The sequence below is a fragment of the Drosophila busckii genome, chromosome 3L (assembly GCF_011750605.1).
Source record: "Drosophila busckii strain San Diego stock center, stock number 13000-0081.31 chromosome 3L, ASM1175060v1, whole genome shotgun sequence".
Lineage (NCBI taxonomy): Eukaryota > Metazoa > Arthropoda > Insecta > Diptera > Drosophilidae > Drosophila > Drosophila busckii.
The window spans coordinates 3,758,850-3,775,929 of NC_046606.1; the positions used below are offsets into that span (position 1 = coordinate 3,758,850).

At 38.7% G+C, this 17,080-nt stretch overlaps 2 protein-coding genes across 13 annotated transcripts in view; both read left to right on the forward strand.

Moving 5' to 3' along the window:
• Positions 1-13,759, forward strand: part of LOC108599968 (rab11 family-interacting protein 4B) — a 40,291-nt gene extending 26,532 nt beyond the window's left edge. For 5 of the 12 annotated variants that reach the window (XM_017987220.2, XM_017987226.2, XM_017987222.2 and 2 more), the window contains 5 exons: positions 12,024-12,158; positions 12,219-12,675; positions 12,738-12,886; positions 13,141-13,179; positions 13,500-13,759. In XM_017987220.2, coding sequence (XP_017842709.1) covers positions 12,024-12,158; positions 12,219-12,675; positions 12,738-12,886; positions 13,141-13,179; positions 13,500-13,628 — 909 coding nt within the window. In that variant the 3' untranslated portion in view covers positions 13,629-13,759. Of the gene's footprint in view, positions 1-8,054; positions 8,919-11,663; positions 11,944-12,023; positions 12,159-12,218; positions 12,676-12,737; positions 12,887-13,140; positions 13,180-13,499 lie in introns of those variants that run through there. The other 7 variants (XM_017987224.2, XM_017987228.2, XM_017987223.1 and 4 more) reach the window with 6 other exon arrangements.
• Positions 13,760-14,965: 1,206 nt separating this feature from the next.
• On the forward strand, positions 14,966-16,039 carry LOC108599056. The gene is made up of 2 exons (XM_017985836.1): positions 14,966-15,042; positions 15,093-16,039. The coding sequence occupies exons 1-2, from the start codon at positions 15,012-15,014 to the stop codon at positions 15,911-15,913; spliced, it is 852 nt and encodes a 283-aa protein (XP_017841325.1). The 5' UTR covers positions 14,966-15,011; the 3' UTR covers positions 15,914-16,039.
• The last annotated feature ends 1,041 nt before the right edge of the window (positions 16,040-17,080 follow it).

Sequence of the window (17,080 nt, forward strand, 5' to 3'; positions counted from 1 at the left end):
TTTGTCTCTCTGTCTGTCTGTCTGTGGCAACTTTAGTTGACAAACGAAAAATGCTGCTAGCGATATTCCACTCAAATGTCTTGAGTCTGGCAAGAGATCGCTGACAATTGAACAAATTGCAATTGCTATTGTTTTTGTTTTTGCTTTTTTACTTTACATACTCGAATGCCTACAGTTATAATTGCATAAGTGCGTCTCAACACACACACACACACAGAGACACACACATGTGTGTGAGAGTTGACACACTTTGTAAACTGCAGACGTGCCTGGGAAGCTTTGGGTGGGTGTAGATCAGCCAGATACTTAAGATATGCAACGTCATGCTGGCAATTTGGGCGAAACTTATGCAACAAACTGTTGTAAACTCACTTGTTTAGCTTCTTCCGCATTTGATTAGAAAGAGAGAGACCCTCACAGTCTAAACCCAACTGACCTTAGCTAATTAAAGGTAAACAACACACCTGTCTGGGATTCTTTGCTTTTCACTTTGGGCAGCAAACAGAGCATTGACAATTAGCCCAAAGCAAGCAGAGAAAATCCAAAAATGAAAAACAACAAAGCAAGAGACAGCAGAAACCTTTTTGATCGCACACTGGGCACTGGGCCAAGGTGTGAAAAGTGTGAAAAGCTTCGCACGCTCTGAGTTAGAGAGAGAGAGACAGCATAAATTCCCATAAGATCGAAACAGTTGCTGCTACTTCTTCTTCTTCACAAATTGCTTTAAGCCCAACCGCATATCGATTTAACAATTTTCTAGCCACCCAACCACCCACAGCTGAGGCCACAGTGCATACGAAAATTCGTCGCACAACATAAAAAGCATAAGAAACAAATGTCAGAGACTTTAACAAATCGATTTTTAACCCAAATGTATAACGTTGACCCACTAAAGCGAGAAACCCACGCGTGCGCTTAAGCCGCAGCGAATCATTTTCGTGTGTGTGCCACAAAACGTTGCAATTATCATAATTAATGCACAACAACATTGGGCAACTGAAAATATATTGACGAAACGTTTGGCTTAAGCGTAAAATAATTGTTAGCTGACAAGAAAGTAAATCAATCGCATTTCGAGCAGCGATGATTAATAGTTGGAAATAACTAAAGATAGTAGTTAATGTAGTTAAATATAGAGTGTGCATAATAATTTTATCAGACAAAAGTCTTTGTCACAATTGCTAAATAATTACTGCTCATATATAGTGAATTAAATTTATTATTGTACTTTAATAAATTTGCATTGTTTGACTTGATATTATAAAAAATTACACTGTCGTACTGATTTTAAGTTAAACATAATAACTTAATTTTAATGTGCGTATAAACAATAGTTTATGCTTTCCTTGTTTAATTTTTGTTTCTTATTCTTATTTTTATATATAGTTATTTAATTATTGAATGCTAAGCTATAAAAATAATTCGAATATTTTTTGACAGCGCATTTGAGTTAGCAAAAGTAACTAAAACTTTTTGTCAAGCAGCATAAAATTGTAAATTTTTGCATTTAAAATGAATTTAAAGGAAAGCAAAGCAATTACTCTTAACTTATATTTGGCATCAGTTTAATAAATTCGTTAGCTTTAGAGCTGAATAAAATATTCAGACTGTTAGCTAAAACTATTTTATTCTTAACTACCAACCAACTAGATGAACCATAAACTGTACTAAATGTGTCTTTAACTTATTTGAAACAACAATGCAGACTTCCCTTCACACAAATGAACCGGAATTCAAGCATTTCTATTGCACATTATCATTTCCTTTTGATTCTTAACCCCAATTCCAAATGCAGTTACATTTCCAACATTTAATAGCCAAGCAATTTAACATTTTTTCTGCTTTTTTTCATTTATTTGCAGGTAAGCTACAAAACATTTTGTTTAACTAAGTTTGCTGCTGCTGGGTAAGTAAGTGCCAGACAATGAGTTCAACACCTGCAGACCAGACACCCCCACAAAAGTTGAGCAAGTCACACCCAAAGAAGAACTCATTGCCTATCTGTGCCAAATAATCAAATCGAGAATTGTTTATAAAGTGTGGCTGGGGCGTTGCTTGCTCATTCGAGGGCGTGGTTAGTTCAACTAACGCCCGCTGTTGCTGTTGGCTTACATCATATTTGGCTTTTAGGCTTTTCGCAAGGTTGTCCAAGGCAAACCGGCGTTACATTAATAGCGGCGGCAGCAGCTGCGACTTGCACTTGTCCGCACCAACTCTTTGGCCATAATAATTTAATACATTTAATGAGACAGTTAGTAACTGCCTGGGCGCGCATAGCCAAGTTAACAATTACGGCCTACGTGCGAATGAATTTACGCTGAACCTTAACATTTGGCTGCGATTACGTTTTAAGGAAGTGGCCCAAAGAGTGAGTTTTCAAATTGAAATTATAATTGTAACAATTGCAGTTATAATAGTTAGTGCTGTGTTAACTCTTAGACTCTATTGAATTACTATATTTAAATGAAAATGAATCAAGTATAGAATACTCTTTGATTAAATTTTCTTTATTTATTTGCTGCACTTGCATTTGCTGCTAACTCAAAAGCCACAACTCTTTTTATTTTTATATTTGCATTAAATAGCAACTAACGCAGCTTGAACCCAGCAGCAGCAACCTTAGCAACTTTTTCTCGATTATAAATAGCCCGAAGTGCAATACACACAAGTACTTATGTTTATATTTATATTGTTTGCATTTCGTGTGGTTTTGTACACATTTTTAGTTCTGCTTGGTTGCTGTGACAACAAAGAATGTTTGATTAACTAGTTGTTTATGCTTGCCTAGGCAACGCGACTTAACTTAGCAACGCGCCTAAATCTAATTGAACATTTTGTTTCACTTTTGCCTTGTGCCTAGAAATTTCTCTTGCTTGCAACTCTTATCAACGCAAACTGCGCTGCCCGTTTGCTTAGTCGCGCATTAGTCTTTGTGTATTTTCGGCTGCCATAACAAGCTGCGCAATAGCGGGCAGCGACTGCGACGTCGCGGCAGCCAACAAGTTACCTTAGCCTAGGCCCCGCAGTAAGCGCCAACGTCGCTGCGTCGCTGCGACGCCAGACTGCTATGCTTATGCTTTGGGGCGCTCTCTTTGCTCAGATTGCATTTAACTCTTGCCGCGTGCACAACGTATGGAACGGCGGCGGTCATAACGAAAAACAAAACGGCATAAAAACAATACAAGCAGCGCTGCCTCGCTTTGGCTATGGCCGGGGGAGTCACACCGCTCTCTCTGCTGCGCGCTCTCACCACCACCACTATCGCTCTCTCTCGCGTGCGTTTACTATTATTTTTTCCGCGAGTGTAGCAGCAGCTGCAGAGCTTAGTGTTCAAAATTTGTGTGTGTGGTGGGTGCTAAATAATTTGCAATAGTTTTTCATTTACGTGTAGCAACTAAAATGTGCCAAGTGTAAATTAAATTTTCTCTTTAAAATAAAGACATACGAGCCTTTATCGATTGCCGATTTGCTTTTATGTCTTTATCAGTTACGTCCGTCAGGTGTTTTGAGTGTGTGGCGCGGCTCATTAAACGATTATTTAATACGAAACCCGAGACGTGCAATAACCAACGCTAATTACAGCCGCGTCTGTTGTAAAAGGCCCTACTACTACTAATGTGTCTCGCTCGATCTATTGACTTAAGCACGATCACTGAGCCGACAAATCGAAAAAGTTACTATGGGCATATGGCTTGATTGATTTCAAATTGAAGTTTTGTGGTTTGACTAAAGAGCAGCTGCAATAAACTAATTGAAATAGGATATTTATACAAAAATATGCAAGTCAACAAACTTGTTAACACTAAACTTTATTAGAGTGTGAACGATCAGCTAAAACGGCACTTTAGCTTACGGCACATTATGGAAAACGGAAAACGTGCCTATAATAAAAACCATATAAAATAAATCAAGAATCATCAGGCACACACACACACAAAGAATTTCAAGTTCATTTCAAGTAGTTTTTCCGTTTCTTTTCAATTTACTTCAGTGCTGCGCGCATTTTCCATGCCGTTAAATTTTTGTTGGAAATTTTCATTAGCTAGTCAATTAGTAGTCTTGGCATTATAACGGCACAAGAACCGGAACGCGGCAGCCAAAACATAAAGCCAATAAGCAAACTAAAACTTGACGAAATGCGGGAAAATCTGAAGCTCCCCTCTATAGAGAATGACATCAACGCAATGACACGCACCAAGCCAAAGGCAGTGAGGTAGCTTTGAAAAAGGAAACGCGTGACCAGCACACCCACCCGCATGCGTCTGTCCAGCCCTCGCTCAATTTGATTTGTAATGAACTCTTGTGTGGTTCGTGTCCATGCTTAATATTCACTTACGCTTTTATTATGCCGGGTGGGGTTCGTTGGATTGGTGGGGGGTGATGAGTACGACAACAAATTCCTCACAATTATGCGTGCTCGTTGACTTTAGAGGGAGTGTGTAGCGAGGGTGGATTATAAAGTTCTTTGCTGTCTATGCAGCTGCCTTGATTTGTAATTCAAACTGCCCTCGTAAATCAAACATATGTGAGCCATGGCCTCCCATCTCTCTATCGTCGCTTTCTTCGCCTCTCCCTCGCCCAATTTCAATGGCGCACATATGGCAAATTGTTGATTGAAATGCCAGCGCTGAGTTCCTCAGAGGATGAGCGTAGATCATCAGTTTCTCTCTCTCTCTCTCGTTCACTCTCTTTGTTTATATTCTCTCGCTCACGCGCTCTTATCATCTGTTCTCTCAGTTTATGTTTGCTATATAGTTTACTTATGCCCGTGAATTTTTCGCAGTCAGTTCGCCTTTTGCTTTTCGCGTGTTGTAGTCGAAATCTTTTCGGGTTTGTTTATTTATTTATTTTTGGCGTGCACACGTAATAACGTTAATTTCAATTTAAACAAATACAAATATCTATTGATATTAATTTAATGTGTGCGCGCAACAACAAAGAAAAAAGCGGTTCCCTGCCCGAATCTTTTAATCTTGGAAAAAATTTGAATTGTGCAGCCAATTGACATGCAAATTAAAATTCCACAAAATGAAAATGCAAAAATCTACACGAATATTGTTTTTGCTGTTTGTTTTTTGAGTGCAGCAGAGCGCTCCAATTGTTATAAAGCAAAGAAAAAATTTGCATTTAATGAGCAAAGCTCCCTCAGCACCCCCCCAATCCCCAACCAACGCCCAGTTCTTCTCTTTATGCAGTCGATTGTATGGAAATTGTGTTGTGGAAATCATTTTTTAAATGAGCTAATCATTATAGCAGAAGTCAAGTCACAAACGGAATGAAGAAAGTTAACAAAAGCGAGTGTTCAATTGTTAAAGTTGCTGTTTGTTTAATAAAGTTCTGCAGGCAAATTATATACAATCAATTACAAAATTGTAGCTAATTAATGCTATGAACGTCAAGCGCTTATCAAAGCCCACACACACTACTGTGTGCACTGCTTAACGTGAACCTTCGGCTTGTCTGGCTATAAACTGATAAGCAGCCAGTTACAGTTTGTTTGTCATGGCCAGAGCGTAATTAGAAACTTGCTCTGGTCTCTGGCTATTTATTAAATGGCACAAAGCCAAGCTTTGGACTTACATTTGAGTTGGCCGCTTGGCTGCTTAGATTCTGAGCTACTAATTGTCTTTTGAGACGGCAGCAAATAATTTCACGCTCTGTTGGCTCTGCTCACTTAAAGTCCATTATATAAGTCTAAGCATTTAACAATTGCTTACAATGTTTACTACACAGTTTGAAAATTGTGTTTTGGCTTGAGAAATTATGCAAAAGGCAAGGTGAGAAGATCACTGTGACAGCAAACAGCTGTTGTCTGTCCAAGAAATGAGGTTAACATGTTGTTTTAGTTGTTGCTGCTTCTGCCGCTGGTTGGCCAAGTTCTGAAAGGGCTGACGCCGAGTGGGCGTCAGACAAAGGCAAAGGCAAAGGCGCTTAGCAAACTGGCACAATTGCTGAATAAAATTGCATATCGCCGGCTATTTGGAGTGGAAATTGTTAAACTTGTGTCCGCCAGTGTTAAATTGCTTAGCCAGAGGTGTTGCCACAGCTCAAACATGTGGCAATCAAATTGAGCCCTGGGCCAAGAAGCAAAGCCACAAGACTAGCACAAATAAATAGATTAAAGTTGAGATTAATTATGTTGAATGCAATTTGCACACTTTAATTAAATTTTAAATAGCTAAACTCACTAACTAAAAACAATCAATGCATTTAATTTTGCTTATGGCTATGCAGCTGCATTTATTAAATTTATTATTTAGTTGCTTATCGGTCATCGGCTATATTATTTACTTAGTATTTGGTCTGTCAGATTGTTGTTGTTGCTTTATCCCGATGCTGCGATAGTTCAGACAGTCCTTGATCTAAATTTCTACGAGGTCAACGCTTCAGTTTGTTTCGCTTAGTTATGTGGTACATCTGACTTGTGGACTTGATTATTAATAACGACTAAAAATAAATTATACTCTATGTATAATGCGCTTCCAAACTAAATAACTAACATATATAATGTTTTGTTAGTACTTGAAGCTTTGTTCAAATATATCTTATGATTGAATTAGTTCCCACGTTCATTTTGCTCTGAGCTGCTCAATTCATCTTATTTTGAACTCCTTTTTTATTGCATCTGCCACAATTGCAATTAAATATCGCGCATACGCCAGCGCTGCCAAAGCTCAACTCATGTTTATAAATGATCAGCCATAGATGTGTTGATTTGTTTTAAAAACCAGCAGCCGTCGTCAGGTTTTTGTTGATAGACTGTCACTAATTTTTGTAGTTGATGTTTAAAACCAAAGAAAAAAACTGTAAACAAGTTAACCAATCAATTGCTAAGAGTGGTGAAAGTTGTTGTTGCAGTCGATTGACAAAAAAGTGCATAAATCAATTAAAATTGTGGCTAAACTAGCGTGTGGTTTTTATAAAAATGTATAAACAATTTGATTTGAGTTGATAAACTTTGAGTAAGGCAGTAAAATAATAAATATTTTGTGTATATGCAGAATATTAAATTTAATATTTTACGATATTTCGTAGACCAGTCTCTATTATAAATTTGCTGTTTGAGCTCTTTTCTTGCAAAAACAAAATAAATGAAAATTTATTATGTCAGCCACTTAAATTCGTTTGACATGCACAATTGTGTGCGAGTCTTCAACTCTTCTTAGCGCTGTTCTTAATTTTGCTGCTTGTGATTCATGCAATTTATTATAAACAATTTAAGAGGCGGTCGCTCGCTCGGTCGGTCGGTCGGCATTTGAAAATCTTCAGACTCATCATAAGCAGCATGACACATTTGGATTGAGCAGAAGAAGCATTGAATCATCTCAGCTGAGAAAATCTATTGCTAAATTAAATCTTAAAACTACAGCTGCCCCACTCGGGGGCATGTTATGCAAGCGAAGCAAGCATAGAAGAATTGCAGCATTGCCTGCCATGCTCCACTAAACAGTCGTAGATTCTTCTACTTCGTCTTCTCCTGCTTGTGTTTATGTTTGAGTTTCTGTTTGTGTTTCTGTTTGCGTTTGGGCTTAGTTATGTTTTTTTCTGCTGTTTTATCTGCACGAAGTTCATCAATTCAAGTTGGAGGAATTAAAGCAAACTCAGTCGTGTAGAAAGAGGCGTGACAAGGCAACGAAGAGCGAAGAGAGAAGAGCGAAGAGAGAGGTGCAGCTCATTCTTCTTTTGTTTGTTTGCAAGCGCATTTCCTGCTTGAAATAAGAAGCAGCAAGAAAATTCTTTATGTATATGCATGCCCTGATGCCATTTGCAATTTTCCTTTGTTTAATCATTTCATATTCCTGTGTGGTCAATACCCCCCCTCCTAGCCCCTGCAGCTCTAAGATTTGCATCTCAGTTCTGCTCTCTTCTGCGGCTCTTTAATATGTTTTAAATTACAGCGTTAGCGCTAAATTAAAATGGGCCGCAACTAAAACTTAATTCTTTGTTGCACGTTGCAGTTGAAAGAACTCAAAGAGCTTTTGCCATTTGTGTCAAATTTTAATATTTAAATGTTTAATTATAGTGCCTAAAAATGCATAGAAAAGTGCCTAATAAACTATAAAAGAGATAAAACTGAAGTATGTGCCTTAAATAAATAATAAAAAAAAAAAGCTAAAGTGTCTTCCAAAAAGAAAAACCAACACCAGTGTTTTACCCAGTGCCACGCCCGCTGCATTATAAACAAAAACAAACTTAAAACTTAAAACTACAAAATCATGAATAGTCAACCTGCCAGCCAGCCCGATAGCATTGACTTAGCCTATGATATGTGGGCGGGTCAGTTCGAATTCGTCGGACCCACAGCCAATAATACAGCAACAATTAATCACAAAAACAATACGCTGAATAATAATAACAGCATTAAATTCGGCAGCGATCGCAGCGCTAGTCAGAAGCTTTCGTCAGCGGAAAGTTTGGAGGATTTGAATTTGAATTTCAACACAAGCAGCACACAGAATCCTCTAAGCAACGCCTACAATCTCGGACTGGGCGTGGGCGAGTATCAGCTGTTTGGCAAGCAGCCCATACTGATTGATCAGGAAACCTTTCTGAGTCTTAATCCGGCGGATTTTGAGGATATTGTGCCATCCGATTCGGAGCCCAGCTCTTTGGTCTTCATCGAGAACAAACTCGAAGCAAACAACAATAATAATAACAACAACAACAACAACAATTGCTTGGAAGCGAATAATAATAAAATTTACAATTTGGAAACATTGACAAGCAAATTCAATAATAAAACCAACAACACAAATACAAACGGTTTCAAATTAGAGAACCTAAAGAACTTCAAGAACAAACTGCTCTGTGATTTTGAGGATAACGCTGGCAACTCGGCCACAGCCCCCAACGGCAACAACAACAACAAAATGAGCGGCGCTCTCAGTGCCGAGATATGCGATAATCTCAACGAGCAAGTAAGCAAACCCCCTGTTCGAAACACCACCCCACCCCACCCCACCCCACCCTAATACAATTTCCAGCAAGGGTTGCCTCCCATTTGTTTAGTTGAGGCTTGCATGTCAGCTCAGCTGACATAATGCATTAGTTAGTTAGTGGCAATTTAGTATGAATTGGTGTAATGAGTGCATGTCAATAATGTCAATTCCTTATATATAAGCGTGGCTACTGGGTCAGTTGCTTCAGTTCGTGGCGGTCTCTCGTGTTGTGCTCTACTCCATTCCAAATTCGCTTCGAATTTGTTGCAATTTCATTATTGATTTCTATATGAAATTCTAGCAAGCGGCTGCTGCGATTCGAAATGCTAGAAACAAGTGATGTAAGTGTTAAAACTGGCCACAACCGACAATTTGAGACTCGGTACATGATGTAAAGAATTCAGTTAAAATTAAAGCAGCAGATGTACGCAGCGCATTGCAAGAAGCATTAAAGTTGGACGCAAGCAACTCTTTGATACACTTTGACTTCTAATTTATATAAAAACGTCAGAGTGTATACAAATTTATTGGCTTGAGTTGGAGAAAAAGATTAGAAAATTCAATCAAATTGAATTAAAAGAGCATACTACATATTTTAGTACAGGTTCTAAAATATTGCAAAAGTACAGAAATGCTCTAAAACCGCCAAGAACAATTATTTTATATTAAATAAATTTTAAAGTATATTATACATTTTAGCACATGTTCTAAAAAGTTACCAGATTTTAGTACATGTTCTAAAAGTTTTAAAACAACTAAAAAATGACTTTATGCTCAATCAACATTGTTTACAAATACTCTTGACATATTTACCAAATTCAAGAAAATTTTTTAAATAAATTGAGCTATGGCTATTTTGAAACTAAAATAGTTTTGTTGTGAGAGAATTGCAAACATCTGCCAGCAATACGGCAAAAGAAAATAAATTATAAACACGCTTGCAAATGCGTCAAATGAGATCAGCTGCCAAAAAAAAAAAAAGAAAGAGAAAAAAATAAAAATAATAATAATGATAAACACGTATGAGAAAAAGTAAAAATACGCTAGAGCTGAAGCTGATGTGATGAATGAATGAACGTGAACTTTAGTTAAATGGATGATTAGTGAAAATGTGTCATTGAAAGTAACAGAGATGGGAAGTGGAAGTGAAGAGAGAAAGAAAGAGAAATGAGAACAGTAGCGTACTAAAAGTTTCTAAAACGAAAAACGAAATTATCAATTAGTCAGCCAGAGCTAAGGCGATTGCGCTAGTTATGGCCGCATGTGGGGACGACTAATTGGAGCTGATGCAATTTTACAGTTTGAGAGGCCAATTGAGAGCGACTGCTCATTAGGCTGACAACAAATGCGCAGTGCAGCGAAATGTGATTAATCAAAAGCTGAACCGAAATCTCTGCCTGCTGGAGGTCGCTGGAAGTCGACGGCGACGGCGACTAGCGATAGCCCACAACGGATGCCCAAGCAGCTGAACTAGTCCATTTGTTTATATATAAGACTGATATGCATATTGTAAGTGTGAATGGGCGCAGACTTTGATAAATGTAACAAATGGGCGCAGCGGAAAGTGTTGCAAGTACTTTGCTAACACTTCTCTTCATTTGAGGTCAAAGCTAATGCGTCGATAATAAGCATCGATTGCAATTTATGAGCTGTTAATAAATATAATGATTAGGCAAAGGTGTTGCGAATCAAATCTGACAAGATGTTTATATAATAATTAATATGCAATGAGCAGCTGTTTATGCTTCTGTCTCTTAACTTGTTGCCACTTTTCTTTAATAAAAAACGCAGAACTTAGCCCATTTATTTGAAGCCAACAAGTTGCTCGCTCTCTTTTGCTCTTTAAGCTTTGGCAATGACACTTGCTGCTTACAAAATGTTTATTTTCTTTTCTTTTTTAGTTCGCTTGTACTTTTTTTGTTTACTTTGGTCAACGCGCCTTTTTCGTAGAATTTTGTAGACATTTAAATTAAATTCTAGTTTGTTGCCTGCTTAATATTTTTTAGTTTTTTTTTTTTGGCATGGTTCATTGTACACATATGTGTGTATGGCTCTAGTAGAGCGCAGCACCGCACCCCCCACCCTATGCCCTGTCGCTCATATAGACTTTGGCTAGTTTTTATGAAAAATTTTGGGTCCCCTCAGTTTTCTTAATTCAGTTGTCAGTCTGCCGCGCAACGTGTCGCTCTCTCTCACGCTCGATATTATATAGCGGCTATATTTGTCTATGAGCTGTGTTAGTTCAAATTGAGTGCCCAGTTTGTTGATTTTATTTGTTCGCTTGCTGTGTTGATGTAAAATGCATTTAATTAAATTTAATTGGTGCCCAGCCACCCACTAATGTGGCACATACAATTGAACTCTTCAATTGACATTTAGTAAAGCGCTTAACAACACTGTTTATTAATTAAGCAGCTGCTCAACACTCCCGAAAGACATGCCCTGCATATTTCAATGTAAAGCAAAACAATTCTTATCTGCAGCACCAGCGCACACAGCTGATGTGTGATTTCTTATATATATATGCATATATACATGTGATTCTTACACTGCACAACAGTTGTGGGCAAACTGAAATTAGTTGTATATGCAAATGCAACGCCAACAGCTTTAAGATTTGGCATACCAATGGGCGTATGCTTAATATTTATATGCTATGGGCTAGGCCAGCAGCGCTTGACAGCAGCAAATTGATCTGAAGTGAGTGATTCAAAGTGCAGCTGTGTTGGCTAGTGTAATTAGCCATAGTCAGCCTACTGAGTGGCACATTAAACAAATAAAACAGTCGCTTGAGGCAACTAAATGAGCAAAGACGACAACGCGTTGAACTGAATTTATTTTCTTCAAGAGAGCGAGAGAGCGTAGAGCGTTGAGTGAGAGAGCGAGCGTGGCAAGCAGATAATGCATATAGCGATATATGCAAATGTATCTGAAGAATTCCATGGCTGATGTGCAGTTGGTGAACGAGCTGCTAATCGATGTGCGGCATATGAAAACTGATTGCGTTAGTAGCAGGCAGCGCAAGCAAATCCAAATGCCAGTCAATACTTAAACTAATCATTCAAATCGTTACATTTCTTACAGTTGGAGCTGCTGCAGCGCAAGGTGGACGATCTGTCGGATACACAGAACATAGCCGAGGATCGCACCACGCGCACCAAGACCGAATATGCTGTGCTCCAAGCGCGCTATCACATGCTCGAGGAGCAGTACCGAGAGGTGAGTCAGCCAATTTGATTTATATTCATGTATTAAATGTGTCTTTGTGTGTGTGTGCAGTCGGAGCTGCGTGCGGAGGAGCGCCTGGCGGAGGAGCAGAAGCGCCATCGCGAGATCTTGGCGCGCGTGGAGCGCGAAGCGTCGCTGCAGAACGAGAACTGCCAGATGAAGATCAAAGCCACCGAAATCGAGGCGAATGCACTGCGCGATGAGGCGCAACGGTTGCGTGTCTTGTGCGATAAGCAGGCCAACGATTTGCATCGCACCGAGGAGCAGCTGGAGCTGGCACGCGATCAGATTGCATCACTGCAGCAGGAGTACGATGAACAGGCGCAAGCGCTGCGTCGCCACGAGCAGGAGAAGAAGTCCGCCGAGGAGCTGATGCTCGAGCTCAGCCGCGAGCTGCAGCGTCTGCGCGAGGAGAATGGGGCGCGTGCCATGCCCACCACATCACCGGAGAGTATAAGACTGGAGGAGCTGCACCAAGAGCTCGAGGAGATGCGCCAAAAGAATCGCAGTAAGCATGCAATATAAACAATTTGATATATTTACTAATTTGTGTGTTATGTTCGCGAGCAGCACTTGGGGAGCAGAACGAGGAGCTGCAGGCCACCGTGCTGGAGAACCAGGCCACCATGCTGACCAATGGTGTGGAACAGGGTCGCCATTTGCTAAGCGGCACGCTCAATAATCTCGCCCAGGAGCTGGAGGAAATGTCACAAGCTCAGGTGTGTGTAAGCCGCCGCCGCCGCAGCATCAAAGCTTTCGCTTTCCTAGTATATATAGAATATACCACCCCACCCCACGCATATCCATGTACATTCGACACGCCCACTTTGTCGCACAGTTAAACACGCCGCCCACGGCACAGTCGTCTAGAATTTAGAATGAGCTCGCTCTGCTTTGTCTCTTTGCCCACGCTTCAGTGCTTTGTGCTTGTCTTACTTATATCATAATTATTATTATATTTATTGTATTACAGGATTCTGTGGATTCAGCCACATTAGCATCCTTAAGCCAGGTAATGCTTATACACCAAAACGAAAACAAAATTCACTAAAACTCAAATGCACTTACACACACTTACAAACGGTTTGGGCGCCACTGTGCATGCTGTGTGCTGCAGTTTGACAGCCACTGCTTCAAAGTTAACTGGTTGCGGTTTTATAAGTTTTCCAATTGTGTTCTCTATTCACATAGTCTAAGCCTAATCGGAACATTCAGTTGTACATAAGACACTCAATTGCCATTCATGCCTGTTTATGTTTATGTGTTTTCATTAATTTATAATATATTCATATGTATATTATGTACACGATATTAAACTATTTGCACTTGCAGCTGCAGCAGGCCTTCCAGGAAAAGGAGGATGAGAATGTGCGTCTCAAGCATTACATCGATACCATCTTACTCAACATCGTGGAGAACTATCCGCAGTTGCTCGAAGTGAAGCCAATGGAACGCAAATGAATGAACAAACTCCAATTGGGCCTCTTTGTGTCCGAACCACCTACAATTAACTAAATTACTAAATGTACTAATGTTAAAGTAACTGCTACGTTTAAGCGAACCCCCATAATAATATTTATGTATGTGTAACACTTAAGTCATAATTTATTTTATAACAAATTTATGGTAACTTTTAAACTGAACAACAAAACAAAATAAATTAATTGAATAATGTACTATATGTAAAATTAGTTGAATGCATATGCTTCAGCTAATTGCTGTGTGTGTAAAAATTGAACGTTTGTAAAATAGCAATTCAAGTGAGAAATTATTAATGTCGAAAATTCTGTTTGTTTCTAGTTAACTGTTGAGTCCTAAAGATATTATCTATAAAAATGTGTTAGCTACTAAGACTACTCTTATACACTTTTTAAATGAAACAATATTTATGAACAACAAACCGTTTGTAATACAACTTTATATATGTATGTATAATGGAACTTGAGAAGGCATAGAGCAGGCAACTATTTTGATTTACAAATATATTACAAAAGCATATAGTTTAGTGATATGGCAACAGTAAAGCGAATAGGAAGAAGTCTGTAATTTCTAATTTGTTTTTTATTCATCAGCAGCTTATTGTTAGTCTGCTGCCTACTTATTATATAAATATCCAAACAGAACCTATCAAAAATTTGCGTTTATGGTATGGACAATCCGCAGGATATATGGTTGGAGCTTTAGTTGGTATTGTACAGAAATTATCTTATAAACAGAAACATATGCAGATAATACTTAGACACATACATACATATACCATATTACTTTAATGTATACCTTATCAATGGACGTAATGTGCAAAAGCTTAGGGATCGTTAACAATATGTTATTGTAGTTAACCAGCCACACAACGCGATCCCTGTGTATACAAGAACTCAAGTGGTCAACTCAATTTTATATCTACTATATGTATATCGAAATGCAAGCAATGAGCGAAACTCTAATGATCAAAATATTTGCTGCCTTTAACTGTTTTTAGTTCTATGCGTGTATAGAAACAAGTCCGTTTATAACTTAAATCTACGTAGTATGTAATTGCTTAACATTAAAGTTTTAACGTAATTTACACTAAGAAATTATGCTAAACCAATAAAATTTATTTTGCAAAAAACAGCCTGCCTTAATGCTAATGAGCTACAGTTAAAAATTTATAATATGCACACAAAACGTAACGTAAAAATAACATTTGGATTTATTGAGGAAAGAGCCAGAACCGGTTCTTGAGCTGTTGCTTGGGCTGTATGCAACCGGTTGATGATGCTGATCATTGTCCCAGACGCTATAAAAGCGTTAATCAAACTCATTTCAGGACACACAAGTCTTTAGACCGTTGCCAGTTGGAGGATGTACAAATTTAGCTTTTTATTGGCCACAGGTAAAATCGGTGATTTCCAAACGCATCGTAACTGATTTCTTTTCTTTCAGTGCTGCTGAGCTGCGCAGAGTTGGGCACAGCGCAGGTGAAGCCAAGTGCAGAGATCGGTCGGGTCACGGTCCAAGTACCGTTGCTGTCCAATGGAAAGCCCGTTATGTCCAATGCCAATGATCAAGTGGAGGTGGCTGATGTGCAAGAGATAAAGCCGGACAAAGTTGTCCCGCCGCTGGCCCAGGTACCACCGAAAGTACAAGAGTCTTCGTTATCAAAGGTGCGTCGGATGCGAGCTATAGCTATGAGTCCCGTCTTGCCCAATCATGGAATTCGCAATCCGGTAGCTTTAAAGTCGCGTAAGGCCAGATCTGCTTGGTCTACGGCTAAGCCTCATTCTGGGCGTCCCAAGCCGTGGTATGCTTCAGCTTTGTACCCCAAATCATGGTCCTGGCGCCCCAAATCTTGGTATGCTCCTGCCTGGTGGCACCCTCGACCAATGCTCCCCAAGCTGCGTAAAATGCGATCAGTTGTAACCACAATGACTACCAATGTGCCGCCAGCAAGCTCGACCGTTCACTCGGTGCGTCCTAAATCCGCGAAGAACTGTTATAATATGCTAGTAACTGGCATGCTGGCCACCACGATTATGCCCATGCCACCAACACCCGTCGAGAATTGTGATGAGCTCTGCACCAAGTTCGAGCTGAATCCCATATGCGCCTACAACGGTATCTGCATACATGAGTTTCCGAACCAGTGCGTTATGGACACATTCAACTGCAAACATCGCGATCTGTCCTTCCGTGCCGTAGATGAGGACGTCTGTAATATGTCCCTGTGCGCTCGTCGCTGCACAGAAGAGGATCTCAAGGTGTAAAATTTTGGGCATGTTTTATTTTGAAATTTTTAAGCCATACATATAACTGATTATGAATGTAGAACATTTTCTACTCTATGCGTCCTTTAAATGATAATAAATTGCACAATTATTCGTGAAAAGAGATATTACTATCCAACTATCCTTGTTTATCAAGAGTATATATATATATATATATACTCTATGCTCCCTGTTGTGCCTCAAGCAGACCGAATTTGTTTTTAAGCTTTGCATTTACGACTAATACTAAGTACTAAGTACTCTGCGTTTATTTTGAGCAGCACGAGTGTTAAATTTCACAGTTTCTAATGTTTCTGCTAATCGAACTGTAAAAATCCATTAAAATCAATTTTTACCATGAAGCTTTTTACTTTATCGACGTTACGTCAAGAACCGAAACTCAAAATAAATGCGGCTAATTTTGCTCTTTGACTGGAGCAAAGTGAAAATATTTAATATTTATGCAACATAAATATATATATATATATATATATATATATAACTATTACATTTTACAGTAAAAATGTAAGAACTTACAATTTCACATTTGTTTTCAGAACACTTGCAAACAGCGAACAACAAGCAAAGCGCAGGCCAACTTTTCACTTTAAATGCGTGATTCAATATTTTCAGATATACTTGAGTTGTGGTTGAGTTGAGTTAGAACTTCATTGTAAATCAATCCATTTAAAAAATATAAAGTTATCAATGTCAAAGTTTTTGTAATGATACATTTCATTACAAAAACTTTGTCATTTCAGCATTGTTCATAGGCAAGAAAAGCGCATAGAATTGACGCCTAAAAATATAATTTGTACATGTGTGCTAGATGCTTGTTAAATTTCACAGATTCATTCTGATTCAGTTCCCTATAAGCTGTGAAGATTCAATGTATTCCACTTTAATTAAATGTGAAACAATTGCAATTTTCTGCAGCTAACTGCCTTGTTAAGGTTATACAGCCAATAATTTTATTAAACGGAATTGGTTTGCATTTTTGAATCATTTGAGTGAAAATGAACATCTTAACAGCATTTATTTTCATCTTGCTCTTGTCAAGTGTCTGGCACGTTAAAGCTAAACAAATAAAAATTAATATACTATAAACTATGCAAGCGAACAAACAATATCGTGAAACAGAAACGCTTCGCGCCTTTTTTGTTTATT